Source organism: Pinus tabuliformis, chromosome 6, assembly GCF_031772625.1.
Source record: "Pinus tabuliformis cultivar Carrire ecotype Pingquan chromosome 6, CPIR1, whole genome shotgun sequence".
Lineage (NCBI taxonomy): Eukaryota > Viridiplantae > Streptophyta > Pinopsida > Pinales > Pinaceae > Pinus > Pinus tabuliformis.
The window spans coordinates 1,448,117,981-1,448,132,136 of record NC_142292.1 but is presented as its reverse complement, the minus strand read 5'-3'; the positions used below and the strand labels follow the sequence as shown (position 1 = coordinate 1,448,132,136).

General features: G+C 35.2%; 1 protein-coding gene across 1 annotated transcript; it reads right to left on the bottom strand.

Annotated features, from left to right (window-relative positions):
- Window positions 1–1,097: 1,097 nt before the first annotated feature.
- On the bottom strand, window positions 1,098–3,524 carry LOC149264063 (uncharacterized). The gene is made up of 3 exons (XM_089388898.1): window positions 3,266–3,524; window positions 3,049–3,178; window positions 1,098–2,230 (listed from the first exon to the last, which is right to left on the bottom strand). The coding sequence occupies exons 1-3, from the start codon at window positions 3,396–3,398 to the stop codon at window positions 1,369–1,371; spliced, it is 1,125 nt and encodes a 374-aa protein (XP_089245024.1). The 5' UTR covers window positions 3,399–3,524; the 3' UTR covers window positions 1,098–1,368.
- Between the last annotated feature and the right edge of the window lie 10,632 nt (window positions 3,525–14,156).

The following is a 14,156-nucleotide window of genomic DNA, read 5'->3' as shown; positions in this document are numbered from 1 at the left end:
TTAAATCTTTTTCAAAACGTTAATTCAGTGGATAAGGTGTTTGTCAATCTTTCAACGTAACAATGAAAAAAACGCACGACCACCATTGAATTTTTTCCAAAACCTTAATTTAGTGTATAGGGTGTTTGTCAATACTGGTTCAGTGTATGCAGTTTTGGGCTCGTACGGTTTTGACTTTATTAAATACGGGTTAGTTCATCACTACTAAATAAATTCAAGTTCTACTCATCTACCCATTTTCTGTACGCTTTAACCTCTGGCCCTAATTTCAGATTCCTTCAACCGACTGTTAGAACTCCACTTAGCGTCGTTACCGAGTCCATCTCTAACCGTTCATTATTACCCAGTGGGTACCTAATTGGTCATTAAATCTCTCTGTTCCTGGATTCTTTTCAGCGAAGATTTTGTTCAATATCTGTAGTTTAAATCTCTCTGTTTCTAGTTTCTTTTTAGCTATGATTTTGATTCAATTTTTGTACTTGAAATGCTATTAATACTAAAACTGTACTTCCATAACGATTTAAATATTCTTATAATATCTCAATTTATCATTCTGTCACATGGTGTCATTATAGAACAAAAGTATTGTTTCATACCTATGCTGATCATGCTGTATTTTTTTGTCTGTGTGGAAACTTTTTTCTTCTCTGGATTGGCTTTTTCACATGCAACAGGTCTTTCAGTGGCTATAGGTCTTCTCCAGAGAGGGGACTATTAATCTTCAAAAAAGATGGCTGATGTTTTTTTTATACTCTATGGACTATTGCTGCTGTTATATGCTACTTTCTGTCATTGCTTAAATGTTTTTTTTACTCTCAATACAGAATTGTATCATGCATATTATGTAATCTATGTTGATTAGATGTTTTTTGACTCTCGTTTCTTCAGAGTCACAGTAAATTATTGATATCATGAAAGCTGTATTTAGTTTTCTTTTCTTGCTAGCAATGGCATCTGGAAAAATGATACATGTATATCTTCTACCAATATATATATATGAGGGTTTTTTCGAGAAACAAATAGTCAAATTAAAAATCTTTAGTTACCTAATTCCGAACAAAACAATTAGAAAAAATTGATTTACTGGACTTACAGTAGACCCACTAATTTTTTTCTTTTAATGTTCTGATCAACTCATCGAAACAACGCGAGTAACTAAGCAATTCTTAAATTGTACCCAAACGATTCAATTATGAGGTTAAAACGAACAATTAACCGGACCTTAAACCCTGTGACAGCCCTTCATTCGAACTTTGGTGTACCATAAAGCTTTTGATGGAAACCCACAAAGCCATTAATGCAATTTGTGCAAATTACAGCAAGTTATTTGAACATTCTTTTATTACCTTCCTAATGAAGAAGTACCAATTAAATGTGTACATGTTCTTCGAGGGCAAGTTTGCCTATAGACCTTCCCTCCCATTCATCTTCGGATTCCAACAGTAGAGAGCTCAGTGGCTGTGCGCCTGAGTTCTCTATACAGTCAAGTTCATGGATCCAATCTTCATCCTGTGCGTTATGGTAGAATTCTTCCATTTCTTGATCCACACTAAAGCCGCTAACGTGCTGCATATTGTTTTGATCACGATACACATCTTCAAACCCATTTGTCTCTTCAGGCATCGCAGCCGGTCCTCTGTAGAGATCTTCCGATGCAAAGTCTGTTGAACAGTCAGACGGGGAAGCGAGCAGACTGCAGTCTGGAGAAGACAGGTCGGTCAAATACAATAAACTCTCGGCTAAATTAGCTGCATCTCCTTCAAAATAATCAGAATAAGGAGATTGCTGGTCCCCAAAATTTAACATAGAGGAGGTACAGTTTGTAGCTTCTGTCTGCACGAGGTTATCGGTCGTCGCAAAACCATTGCGCTCTGGTTCTTTGCTTGTAGTGGAATCGTTCACAAGTAGGCCACAGGATGAGGATTTTGTCGTGTTTTTAACATTACACAATTTCAAGGCATCACCTGGTATAAAATTACTGCAGCCATCACCGTTACAGGCGTTTGGTCTTATTATTTCAGTGTGTCTCACCGCCGTTGTTATTTTCACTGCGGTGGCCTTGAACACACGATTTTGGACAGGAACAGGAGATTTTGAACTTGTACTGAGATTTTTCGAAGTCTTGTCTTGAGATTCCTGGCTCGACAGCTTCTTGCTCAGATGAGTGTTCCAGTAGTTCTTGATTTCGTTGTCCGTTCGACCAGGCAGTCGTCCTGCTATCAGTGACCACCTGCATACATTCACATATATTGATTTGTAACATTTTTTGGATAGTATTTTTCTGAAATCACTATTAAATCACAACTATTGCCGAGATTCAATCACAACTATGGCCACTATTCACTTACTATTGCGGCTATTCACTTGGATATTAAAATATTCACTTCTATATAGGTAATTATTAGTCTAGACTCTACACTGTAAATATATTTAAAATTTTCAATTTTATAGAGTAAACGTATTTAAGAATTTTAACTTGTTTAAACTTTTAATTACTATATCGTTATTATTCTTTCACTTATTTAAATATAATTTGAAATTATCAGAATTTTTTATTTCAAATTTTTGTTATCTATATTATTATCAAAATTTTTTGGAATAAACATATAGTTATTTAGGAGTTGAACTTTTCAAACTATTTATTGTGCTTCATCTTCAGAACACACAGAGAAACTAAGAACCAAATAATTATAGTTTTGTCTGCCCAAAATTTTTTCCTGATAGCCTTTTAGCTATTTTTTTCCTGAAATGTTTGAATTTTTTCTAGGAGAGAAATACATTAAACTGTTTTATGATAGAAATAAATTCAGCTCCATCAAAAACTTTAAATTGATTTTTAAAATTTCCGCAAATTTTAATAAAAAGAATAGCAAATAATTATTGCAAACTCGGACACAGGGAATCAGAGAATCAGCAGGATCAACTTCGGAGGCCAAATCTACCATGTCTGAGAAGCTGACCACATGATATTCTGCATTAAGTTTATAATACTCAACCAATGAAAATAACCCACCAAATTCTATTCATGTTCGGCCATTCTCTACATACCGATTGCCAAGAAGGCGATGCAGCCGAATAATAAGCTCCTCCTCGGCGGGGCAAATGTTTCCGCGTTTAATGTCGGGACGAAGATAGTTCAACCAGCGTAGTCTGCAGCTCTTTCCACATCTCTTAAGACCTACAACACAAATTCTCTCCCCTTATTAGCCTTTCAATACATATGTTGTCTGCATTGCCATACTATAAGAGATCTGCTGAAATTCACCTGCTTTTTTCGGAAGATTTCTCCATCCACCATCGCCTTGAATTCGAACGTATTCGGAGAGAATCATATCCTCCCTTTTGGTCCAGGCCCCGCGGTTGAGCCCCTCTTTCGAGCAGCAAGGAGATCTACCCATCTTGTATTTTCTTGGCCTGTAACTCCAAGGCTGATGCTCTCTCCACTGCCGGAACAGGGACCAAGGCCAGCTACAGGCATGGCCTAGCCTGCCTGACCGTCCCGTATATATAGAAACAAGTAGCCAGAAGAAAACGCTAACGCAGTAAATCTGTGGTTAGTGATGAGCATGTTACCCTATCATTTTCTGCTTCATGATTGCGACAGGCACATCCGTTAGTGAAATCCCTAGCAAAAGTTTATTAATATATTATTCCGGACTACAGTTCCCCTGACCACCCCCTTTCTATTTAAATGTGGTTCCCACTCCTACGCTTCCATCGAGTAGAATAGAAAACAAAAACACCGTCAGAGGATTTTAACTTACAGTGAGAAAAACAAGCGATAAACGACAACTGTAGCCAAGATAAAATTCACGTGGGGTAATAGCTTTCAAATCATTTCATTAAGAAAATCAAGAGGCGAATCATGCATAGGACGACGGACAGTGATCTCTTAAATTATGGTAACCCATTAATTCAAGAGGAGAAAGTGCGGACTACAGAATTCACAAAATCTTGGGATATCGTTCATTCAACGAAAGAACGTGAACATCGGGATCGTTGGAAGATCTACGAATATTCCTCAGCTGCCATTCTAAGAAGACACATAGAAGGGGAAGCACAACTAACGTTCTTCTCCCATCCGAAGATCCAAAACATGAGGAGTACCTCAGCTAACTCGACTCCAACGAACGTTTGTTGTTGATCGAGACGTGAAGGTTAATGACGTACTCTTCTCCTGACTTCTTCGAAATATTGCGCTGCCCCGTGGAGATACCCAACCAGAAGGGATGCATTTCGGATGTTTCTCTGTGGTAGATGATACCAAACAGCAATTAAATATATTATAATAAAGAAACGTGCATGCTTATTGCATGGGATCCTTAGAGCGCCAGAACACAATTTCTCCTCTGAGATGGACTGTCATCTACTACATTTATAGTTCGGGTTTGGCACGGCGAATCTATTTGTATTCGTTCCTGCTTGTTCCCTTACGTACCATAGCCATTATACAATAAACCTTATTTAGTAAACAATTTTTGGCAGGTCCCTCACTTTGTTGGTGGAATATTATTTCTGTTGAGATATTACTAACACACTTAGGAAGTGGTTGATAAATGCTCGTTGTCATCAAAATATTAATGTATTTTAATCATTAACCTCTGCATTTTTTTTTCTGAAAACATTAAATTTAGATTATCTATAATTGTTTATAGTTTCAAAAAGAAAATTTAGAAGTAATTTATTGAAATAAACTACACATTTTTTTGTCCCCGTGGTTCACTGACATCTTGGTCTGGTTCAGCGACACTTTGGTCAACGGTGACGCTACGTTCATGGAAAAATCTGGATTGACTCCGAAAGGAATCTAGCCCCGCAGCCCACTAGCTAGGCCTAACCCCAAGAGCTTGGGTGATAGCGAGTTTTGACGAACTGAAGTAACCCTTGATACTTACACTTTTCATATAAAAAATATATAATTTAAATTCTCATATATATAATTAATTAATTAAAATTCTTTAAATGCAAGTTAGAATGGGCTGATCATCCTTATTTATGGTATTGTCGCATATTACATACCACCGAGTCAATGAATGATTAGTTTATTAAATTTCGATATTATTGGTAAGATGAAAAAAAATGTGATACTTACCCCAAAAAAAAAATCAATAATTTATAATTTTGAGATAATGAACATTAATATTAAATCTAATAATACATTTTATTATATAAATTCTAAATTTGGGCTAAAACCATAAGTTTTTTAATGGAAAAATGCTAGATTTATATTAATAAATAAAATGATATATATTTATCCATACTTCTAAGGATATATAATAAATAAATGTCTATATACCAAAAGAAAAAACTTTCTTTTTCTGCCGTGTACTTAGTATTCTTCCCCATATAAACTAAAAGTTATGGAAGACATAGAAAGAAAGGGATTTGAAAACACCATACAAAATATCACAATATAAAGAAAAAGAGCTTGGGATGTTATAGAATGTTGATAAGGCCCTTTCCCATCGCAGTTTTTAATGTATTGGTATTTAATGATTCCATAATGCCTATTGAGACATTGTTTGGATAGCTTGTTGGCTTTTATGTTGGCTTTTCTGTATATGTGATTAATAGTAATATAGATTGTGAGAGATAATAGAATTAGAATCATCATAAATATGAAGACTATGTATTTATTTTTCTTGTGCAAACAAAAATGAACCCATAAAATAATTAAATTATTTTAGCTCTAATGTTTGTGCCTGGTCCTCCATTCCAAGAAATATTATACTGTGTTCTTTTTTCTTATCTCTAGAACTACTCCACACCCACACGTGCCAAATTGTGCTCCTCCATCAAAACATCAGACAAAAAGGCAAAAGGACTAAGGAACTAGTTGATGGAATGAGTCTATAAGTGAGTCAGTAACAGGTGAGAGAAAAGACATCCATGTTAATATGCTTTGACATATCCATATCCAGCTAATATTGAATGGCAGTCCATCAAACAAATGGTGATTGCGTGCGTTCCCTATTTCCCATATAATAAAAGGAAGCGTCCCCTTGTATTTGCCATTTCCAGCAGTCCAATTCCTCGCAAGTTCCGACAATGACATTTACACTTTTATGACGTAGGATATGGCTTGATTGACCTTAATCGAAGATAAGTTAATTAGCCAATTGAGATGGCGAGGCAAAATGCAATGTTGATTTTGTGGCTCTTCCTTTATTGTGCTTGCTTCAACTTTTATACGCTGGTTTAAGTAAATCAAGATTAATTTATTGGTAGATCGAAAAACAAATTCTGCACGCAAACCATTTGCCTTTCTTTATATATATGATCGGTAATTTGAAAACATTTATTAACCTAAGATACGCCTATAATTGTTTGTAAGTAATCTTACTTTACAAATTGATTAATATGAAATTTAAAGGACGGTTGTTATCACACTACCTTGGGGTTTCCGGGGTGACTGCAACTACTCTTTCAATCATTTTAATGAGGTAACTTACTTTTCTCATTTGGAAGGAGTTTCATGGGATGTCGTATGCTCACTACGTAATTGTGCGCTTACTGTGGTGGCCTTTGGATTTGAAGGTGGGGTTCCACTTAGACATTTGAGTGCATGCAGCATTAACCAAGTTAGTGTAATTATGTGATTGACATGGAATGAAGGTACAAAATTCCATCAACCAGTAGATTTGTGTCTCTATCACCATTTCAGTCGACCAATTTATTTTCCATCTGTGAAATAATGGGTACACTTACTGTAAAGACTTGACACCTACTGAGGTTAAATACCTGAAAACATTAAATATAATTTATTAAAATAATCCATATTTGACGCATATTAATATTAAACACTTAACGACATTCACTATAACGGATTAAGCTAATCCTGTGTACTTAGATATGTAATACTCTGTCAATCGGATAGATCTCGCTCATTAAAGGGTGAGCTTTTTGTTTAATTACCCTGGTATTGCATTCAGTTATCGGAGGTTTTACGATATGTGGTGTTGGTTTCTAGTTCGAGATTTATTAATTTTCTTGGTGTTAGTATCGTGGGAAGTTATAATTTAGTCCGAAGTTATAATTTAATTAGTATTTTATTTTACTAGTATTTGCACCGGATTATAAAATGGAAGATCCTTAGTGTTAATGATACACTAGACTGAATTTTCTTAGATGAAATATTAGAAAGAATTAGCAACACATATTTGTTTTAAATGAGTTCAATTTGTTATCTTCTTATCATAATTTTTTTATCTCATTTGGTTGTTTGGTTTGCAAATAGAGCCTAATTGAAGATTGGATATTTTTCTCTTCCTTGGCCTATTAAAATGTATAAATTGCACATTAGTTTTGTTTTATAAATTTATTTATTTGTAAATAATTAATTTTCAATTGTAATGATTAATTTATATTTTATACATAGCCTCAAGAACAAGACCAAGCCTTATATTACAAAGTGGTTTTTATATTATGAATTGGCTTATCAATAAAAAAGGAGAAACACATATTGAAAAGAATGCATATATCAAATCTAATATCGGATTTTTGAGTCATTGGGACTTTGACATTGAAACAATCCTTTTGAGAATCCCCGATATCAAAGTCCGAACCATATTATGAGGAGGCTTAATAAAACATTTATCCAAAGTTTCCAACCCATTTAATAAATTGGCTATAATTCCTTGCATTACATCTATCAGAATCCATGGATATTGTAATATTAAAGATCTCCGATATAAGTCCCTTTAATATGCAAACTTTGGTTCATAAAACTGAAAGCTCCAACATATCTTTGCACCCACATCCCATGTCATTGTTTCTTCTCCCGCATATCAGAGGTAGTGCATATAAGAGATTTCCTTTCTAGACAAATTTAAAAAACTTTGATAACACTATTCATTGATATTCTGATATGCCAACCTCGTCATTATGCCGATACAACATATCACTGTGATCTCTGATCTTTGATACAACACTCTCTCTGATCTTCGATAGCGATATAACCTCCCGCTCCGATCTTCGATAATCTCTCCATCACCGATATTCCAGTGTGCTTCCCCCTCCGACTTCTGATATTCCCACGTGTCAGTTATGCAGTCTTCGATATGACGTCATCACTCCATGTGGACTGTCATGAGCGATGACATATGTCACCCTGATTTGTCCCCACATGCCCCTTAAAATGCAAAAATTGTCTGCCATGTGTCCTTATCGGAACCAGTCACATGCCACCACGTTTCCCGCTAGAGGGGAAAGAGAAGGGTCTGCCCAACTTTGGTTTTTTGATGAAATCATTTGTTAATACTTATCGATGCTCCCTGATAGTTTTTAACGCTACAAGATCTTTTCCATGTAGCAACTCTTAAAAGGTTGTCACCTTCAAAAGCTCTGATTCTTCAATAGACTATTTGTTTGATGCTCTAATGTGCGGATCTCCTCCAAGCTCTGCTACTGGATATTCTGATGTATTCAACCTCCAGCATGTGGAACCTATGATACGTGATCACTGATATGCGAGGAACTATGATATGTGATCGTCGTTATGCTGATGCTATGATGTTACGATGCGTCGATATGTCTGACATCAGATATGGGATCATCTATATCTCTAATGTTGTGATTGTCGATATGACTGATGTCTTTGGACATCCGATATTGTGATTTATGATATTCTGATATGCCTTCACAAGGCTTCAATCCTTGAAATTTAGAAGACCATAATTTTTTATCCAAGACTCCATTTTTGCACTTCCACTTATCATTGGAAAGCTTGTTCAAAGGAATTTCCAATGGAGAGGATCTGATTTTTTCTTTGAGTCCTTTTGAGGCTTGGAAGTTGACTGCAAACTTCTAAGCTCATTTACTATTTGGACAACTGAAAACACATTTTGCAGTAAGTTACAACACTGGCTCCAACTCGGGACAATGTCTTACTAGCAAAGGTGCTAAGAACGTGTAGACTAGTAGCCTTCACCATTGGGCATGGAGTCAAAAAATATATTGAACCTACAAAACTATAAAATTTCCATGGAAGTTTATTTGCTAGGAGTCATTTCCTCATAATAATAAAATGTAGAAATAAGAACTCTAACAGCTTTAAATTAAATGTTCATCTAGTGAGATTATTTACATACAACTCCTACTTATGCATAGGGCTCAATTCACCCAAGTGAGGTCAACCTTCCAACAGTACCAAGTTAGCATTTGGGTTCTGGACCTAATGCCTGCATGCTACTATAATTTAAAAATCAAAACAAGTATCCACCATGAAAATTATTCAAACAAAAAACTTGATACATACTCCAGAAACAACATTTGTTGTTGATCGAAGAATGTTGTCATGTAGTCAACTACTGGGTCATATAATCAGCGAGAACAATTGTTATTTGTATTCCTCTCTTGAATGGTTTCCCGAAAAGAACATTTATGCAACATGAAGCCACATACACTGCTTGGTCCTTCAACTTTGTGTTTTTCTTGAAAATTTTGTTGTTGGAAGTCTTCTCCCCACTTATTGGTAAACAAATCCCTTCGAAAGTTTGCAACCATCTTATACTCCTCTGAATCAGATGAATCATAGATTGGAGAAGGTTCTTGAACCTGTTCTTCAAGTGAAGGATGAGAATCATAAACTGGAGCGCCCTTGTTAACCTCATGTTGAGCCTCATCCATTTTTACAACTTCAATATTAAAATGTGCACAACAGTATTCAAACAGAGCACCCGATGGATATGATCTTTTGCAAAAAATATTAAATCCTATGTGAAAGCTCTTTAAGGAAGATACCTTTCCATGAGGCATTGTTCTATACCAAACTCCAACATCTTCATTTAATAATATATGAACAATTTCATTTTCACATCTTCAAAAACAATACCCTATTGTTCCATGCATTCATGAAAATCCTTGAGGTGTTGGTCTAGCCTTCTATTTGTGTTTACATTGAATCTAGGCAAATAGGTATACCATTCAAGAACTAAAGGGACATGATGGGGATAACCATCAATAGAAGAAAATTCTAGTGGAAAAATTTTGTTGTCCAATAATGCTGGAATGGCCATTTTGAAAACACCTTTAGCTGAGTGATCTCAAGTTCAAATGCAGGGAAAGTTTTCTATTGTTTAGCATCAGAGCTAGTATGAGGTGTCTTGAAAGCTAGGATGACCAAATAAGGATACAGACAATGGATTCTCTAGGGTGTTTACAATAAGATTCCAACAGTGGAGTTGCCAAGTTGAGAGATCTTATCCCCACACTTCTCTTGCTCACCCGACAGAGGGAATGTAAAAATTGTTGTACCCAGGGAAAAATATTCTAATTCATTCCTTGGCAATGATGCTAGAAAGATATTGTAGATTTTTCTATATCCTATCACACAAATTATTCAGAATATATATAAGCCACCTAGAGACAACCTCCGAGTGGATAGAAGACCAGTGCCTAGGGCATCTACGAGAAGTGATTTTGAAGATTATTTAAAGGCTTTATGTTGCACTCCATATGACTGGTAATTTGGAAAGGGATAATTCAAGGCTTGGTTCAATATTCTTTCATCAAGGTAAACTCAAGAAAATACATAGATCTAAATAGTCAGGGGTAAATATGGCTAATGCATATAGAAATTCATTGGTTCCAGTGACCGACATACAATAATACATATTTTAACATTGCTATTGTAATATATATGAACACGAGGAAGGAAAAGAGGGAAATTTGATCGAGATATAGTTGATGTTATTGGCTTCGCCTTAGCAGTTATTTATCCTCGCGGGGGTATTTTCTCCTTCTTTACCAGTCGACTTTAACTTCCCTTAAATTAGACCCTCTCCACTAGAAATTTCTTTGAGCAAGCTTTCCAACGATATGTGGAAGTCCAAAAATGGACTCCTGGATCAAAATTTATGGTCTTCTGAAGTCTCAAGGAATGAAGCCTTGTGAAGGCATATCAAAATATCAGAAATCACAATATCAAAGATTCAATGACATGAGGCATATCGACGATCACAACATTAGAGATATCGGTGATCCCATATCAGGGGTCGGACATACTAGTGCATCACAACATTATAACATCGACATATCAACAATCGCATATCAGAGGTCCTGGTATATCAAAGATCACATATTAGAGCTCTTGCATGTCAGAGGTTCAATGCAGTCGAGTAGACAATATCGAAGCTTAGAGGAGATTGGCACATCAGAGCATCAAAAAATCGACAATCAGATAGTCAGAGCTTTTGAAGGTGAAAACCTTTTAAACGTTGCAACATTGAAAAGTTTCCATAGCGTTAAAAACCGTCGGGGAGCACCGATAAGGATTAACAAAGGATTTCATCAAAAAAACAAAGGTGGGTAGGCCCATTTCTCTCTCCTTTAGCGGGACATGTGGCAGGATATAATTGGTTCTAATAAGGACACGTGGCATGTAGTTTTGGCATTTTGAGGGGCCGATGGGGACAAATTAGGGTGACACGTGTCAATACTCATGAGGTGCCACGTGAAGTGATGACATCATACTCGAGATTTCATATAGCAGAAGTGGGAATATCGCAACTCCAAAGTTCATTCCCCGATTGGAAACATTAGACGAGAGGGGCTCTGTTATTGGGTTAGCGGATGGTCTAGAAGAACATAAATGAGCATGGCCACAAATCAATTTACAAAGGAAAAATCCCCCTAGTAGGAACAAAATTCCCTAGTGCCTTAAGACTAAGTAGCAGGTCACAGCCCTCGGTCCTATGATGAGGAATATATAAAGGGGCTAAACAAAAGGGGCCAAGGACATTATTACTCATTGTTTTCGTAAGGTCCCTTAAAAATAAAAGTCTCAATGAGGCAAAGCTCCAATATTACACAATTGTGATATTACAGGGCATATTGGGCTTTGATATCGTGACACAAAGAAGTTAAGAAATGGATGAGTCGGAAACTATGATTCCACGGCACCATTAAGGTCACCACTACTGTAATTTTTGGATTATGTGATGTGTTTTATCGACATCTAGTTTCTTCTATTGGCTTCACCCAACATCTATTAGTCTTGGTGGCAGTTTTTTCTCCTTTTTTTACTAGTCAGCTTTTTCTTCCTCTCTTCCTACATGCTCGGTCAAACTTCTTGTTTCATATGTGCCATTGGTTAGGTATACTAATCCAAACTTAAATGTGTATAAACAATTCAAACTTAAAACTTAAAACATCCCATACGTGTCATTCTTCCATTTGCTCGGATTAGACCATACATCTCATCCTTTCATGGAAAGTCTCATCCTTCCACGATGTCGACGAAGCTTGATCGTAACACTATGTCCGTAATTAGGTGGACACGTGTCAGAGATTGTGTCAAAGACGACGAATCTGCTATAGTGCCATGATGATGAACTTCATAATAAATAACCTTTCAGCTTAATTAAATAAAATAATGATTCTATTGATTTTATTTAATTTAAAATATATTTATAAGATAAATATAATCAATTTTAAATATAAAATATAAATTTTTTTATATAACTTTAAAGTGACACTACAAGTAAGTTACAAAATTAACATGGCCAATACTCCAGGTGCTTTATGCACATGTCCTTAAATGTCTAAAAAGGTGGTGGTAGTTCAATCCTTTAGATTTCACTTATATCCCCTCTCTATATTTATGAAGAAATTTATTATTAGTGACATCATATTGTTATTGAAATAGTGAAGTGTTATGTATTAGAGGCAATTTTATATTCTTTGGAATAGTTTATCACCCAAGGATTTTATTTATTTATTTTTTAATTAATATAAGCTTTTAAATACATCTCAATTGGTATCTCATGATATTTATCACTCCATGGCTCAATACTCAACCTTCCATTAATGGACCATTCATTGATGCTAACTTCCTGGTATTTTGACCTTCCAAGGCCTGATAGCCAAAAATTTGGTAGATGATATCTCAATCATTTAAAAGCCTATAAGACGATAATCCAAAGAATTAGAAATGAATGTTCTCTATTAGTTAATATATATATTAGGTATGACAATATTATGAGTTTTCATCCATGAGTCACTAGATGTGCTTGCTGACACTTGACACCTCATACCTTGATAGACTCCAATCCCTAGTTCTGTTGATTAACAACTCTTTAACCTTCCATCTCCATTAACTCACAGACAATGTGTGATCTACTAATTTCATGGATTTTCTTGATAGTTTCCATCATGATCTTTTATCTTAATAATTAAAAGGAATCCACCACATACTAAGAGAGGATTTTCCATGATAGTGAATAAATCTCCCAAATTACCTTCATTAAGAGGATTGTGTTTATATTTCCTTACACTTAAATAGAAGATACCAAGAGGGAAGAAATATTGGTCATGATTGTGAACGAATCTTGGATATGATCTCCACTAAGAATAGAAATCTTGATTTATATGATTTTTTTTATATCTATACTAGAAAACAATTTCAATTCAAAACAATTTAATCTTTGACTTACATAAAATCAATTTTATAAAAATTGAAATCTATTTTAACTACCATCTCTTGTTCCTACTCTAGGTCCTAATCAGTTCCCATCCTTTTATGTGCCAAATATTGAAGGCTTAGATGCTTCCATGCATGAGGTCAAGAGAAAGGTATGTTTTTCTTCTTTTATATCCATATATTTCTTCTTTTTCCATCCATACAATATGAGATGGCACATAAAAAATCTTATTAGATTCTATTAGTATGGGAAGGAAAGCCAATAATTAGTATCTTGGTCTCCTAACACTCAATGTGCTAACACTCCATAACTAATAGTAAACTATCAAATTATAGACATGTAATTATGTCTACTAATGTTATGATATTTTTTAATATTGGGCCATCAAGAAAACATAAATTATGCTTCATAACTTCTCAACAAATCTAAGAGAATATTCTAATTAACAAAAGGATATCCGCTAGCTAAATTTCATATTGAGGTCCATTAGTATTAGGGATTCGTAATGAAAATTATTTGGTATAGTACCTAATACCCTAATGTCATGAATTACACATCACTTTTACCTAGGATGCTACCAGGCCATGACATTAGAGTCAATGAGAACTTTGATCCATGTCAACATGATAGGCTAGCACCACATCAACATGCTAATGAGCGTCATCATTGGGTAATTATATGGGACTTAATTCACCTCCTAGCTTAGTCAAACCAACTATTCTCACAACTTATTGC

Coding starts and splice junctions, on each gene's coding strand:
- LOC149264063 (XM_089388898.1), bottom strand. CDS start 3,398: ATGGGTAGATCTCCTTGCTGCTCGAAAGAGGGGCTCAACCGCGGGGCC. Junction 3,179..3,265: donor AAATCTTCCGAAAAAAGCAG/GTGAATTTCAGC, acceptor TTTGTGTTGTAG/GTCTTAAGAGATGTGGAAAG. Junction 2,231..3,048: donor CATCGCCTTCTTGGCAATCG/GTATGTAGAGAA, acceptor GAATGTATGCAG/GTGGTCACTGATAGCAGGAC.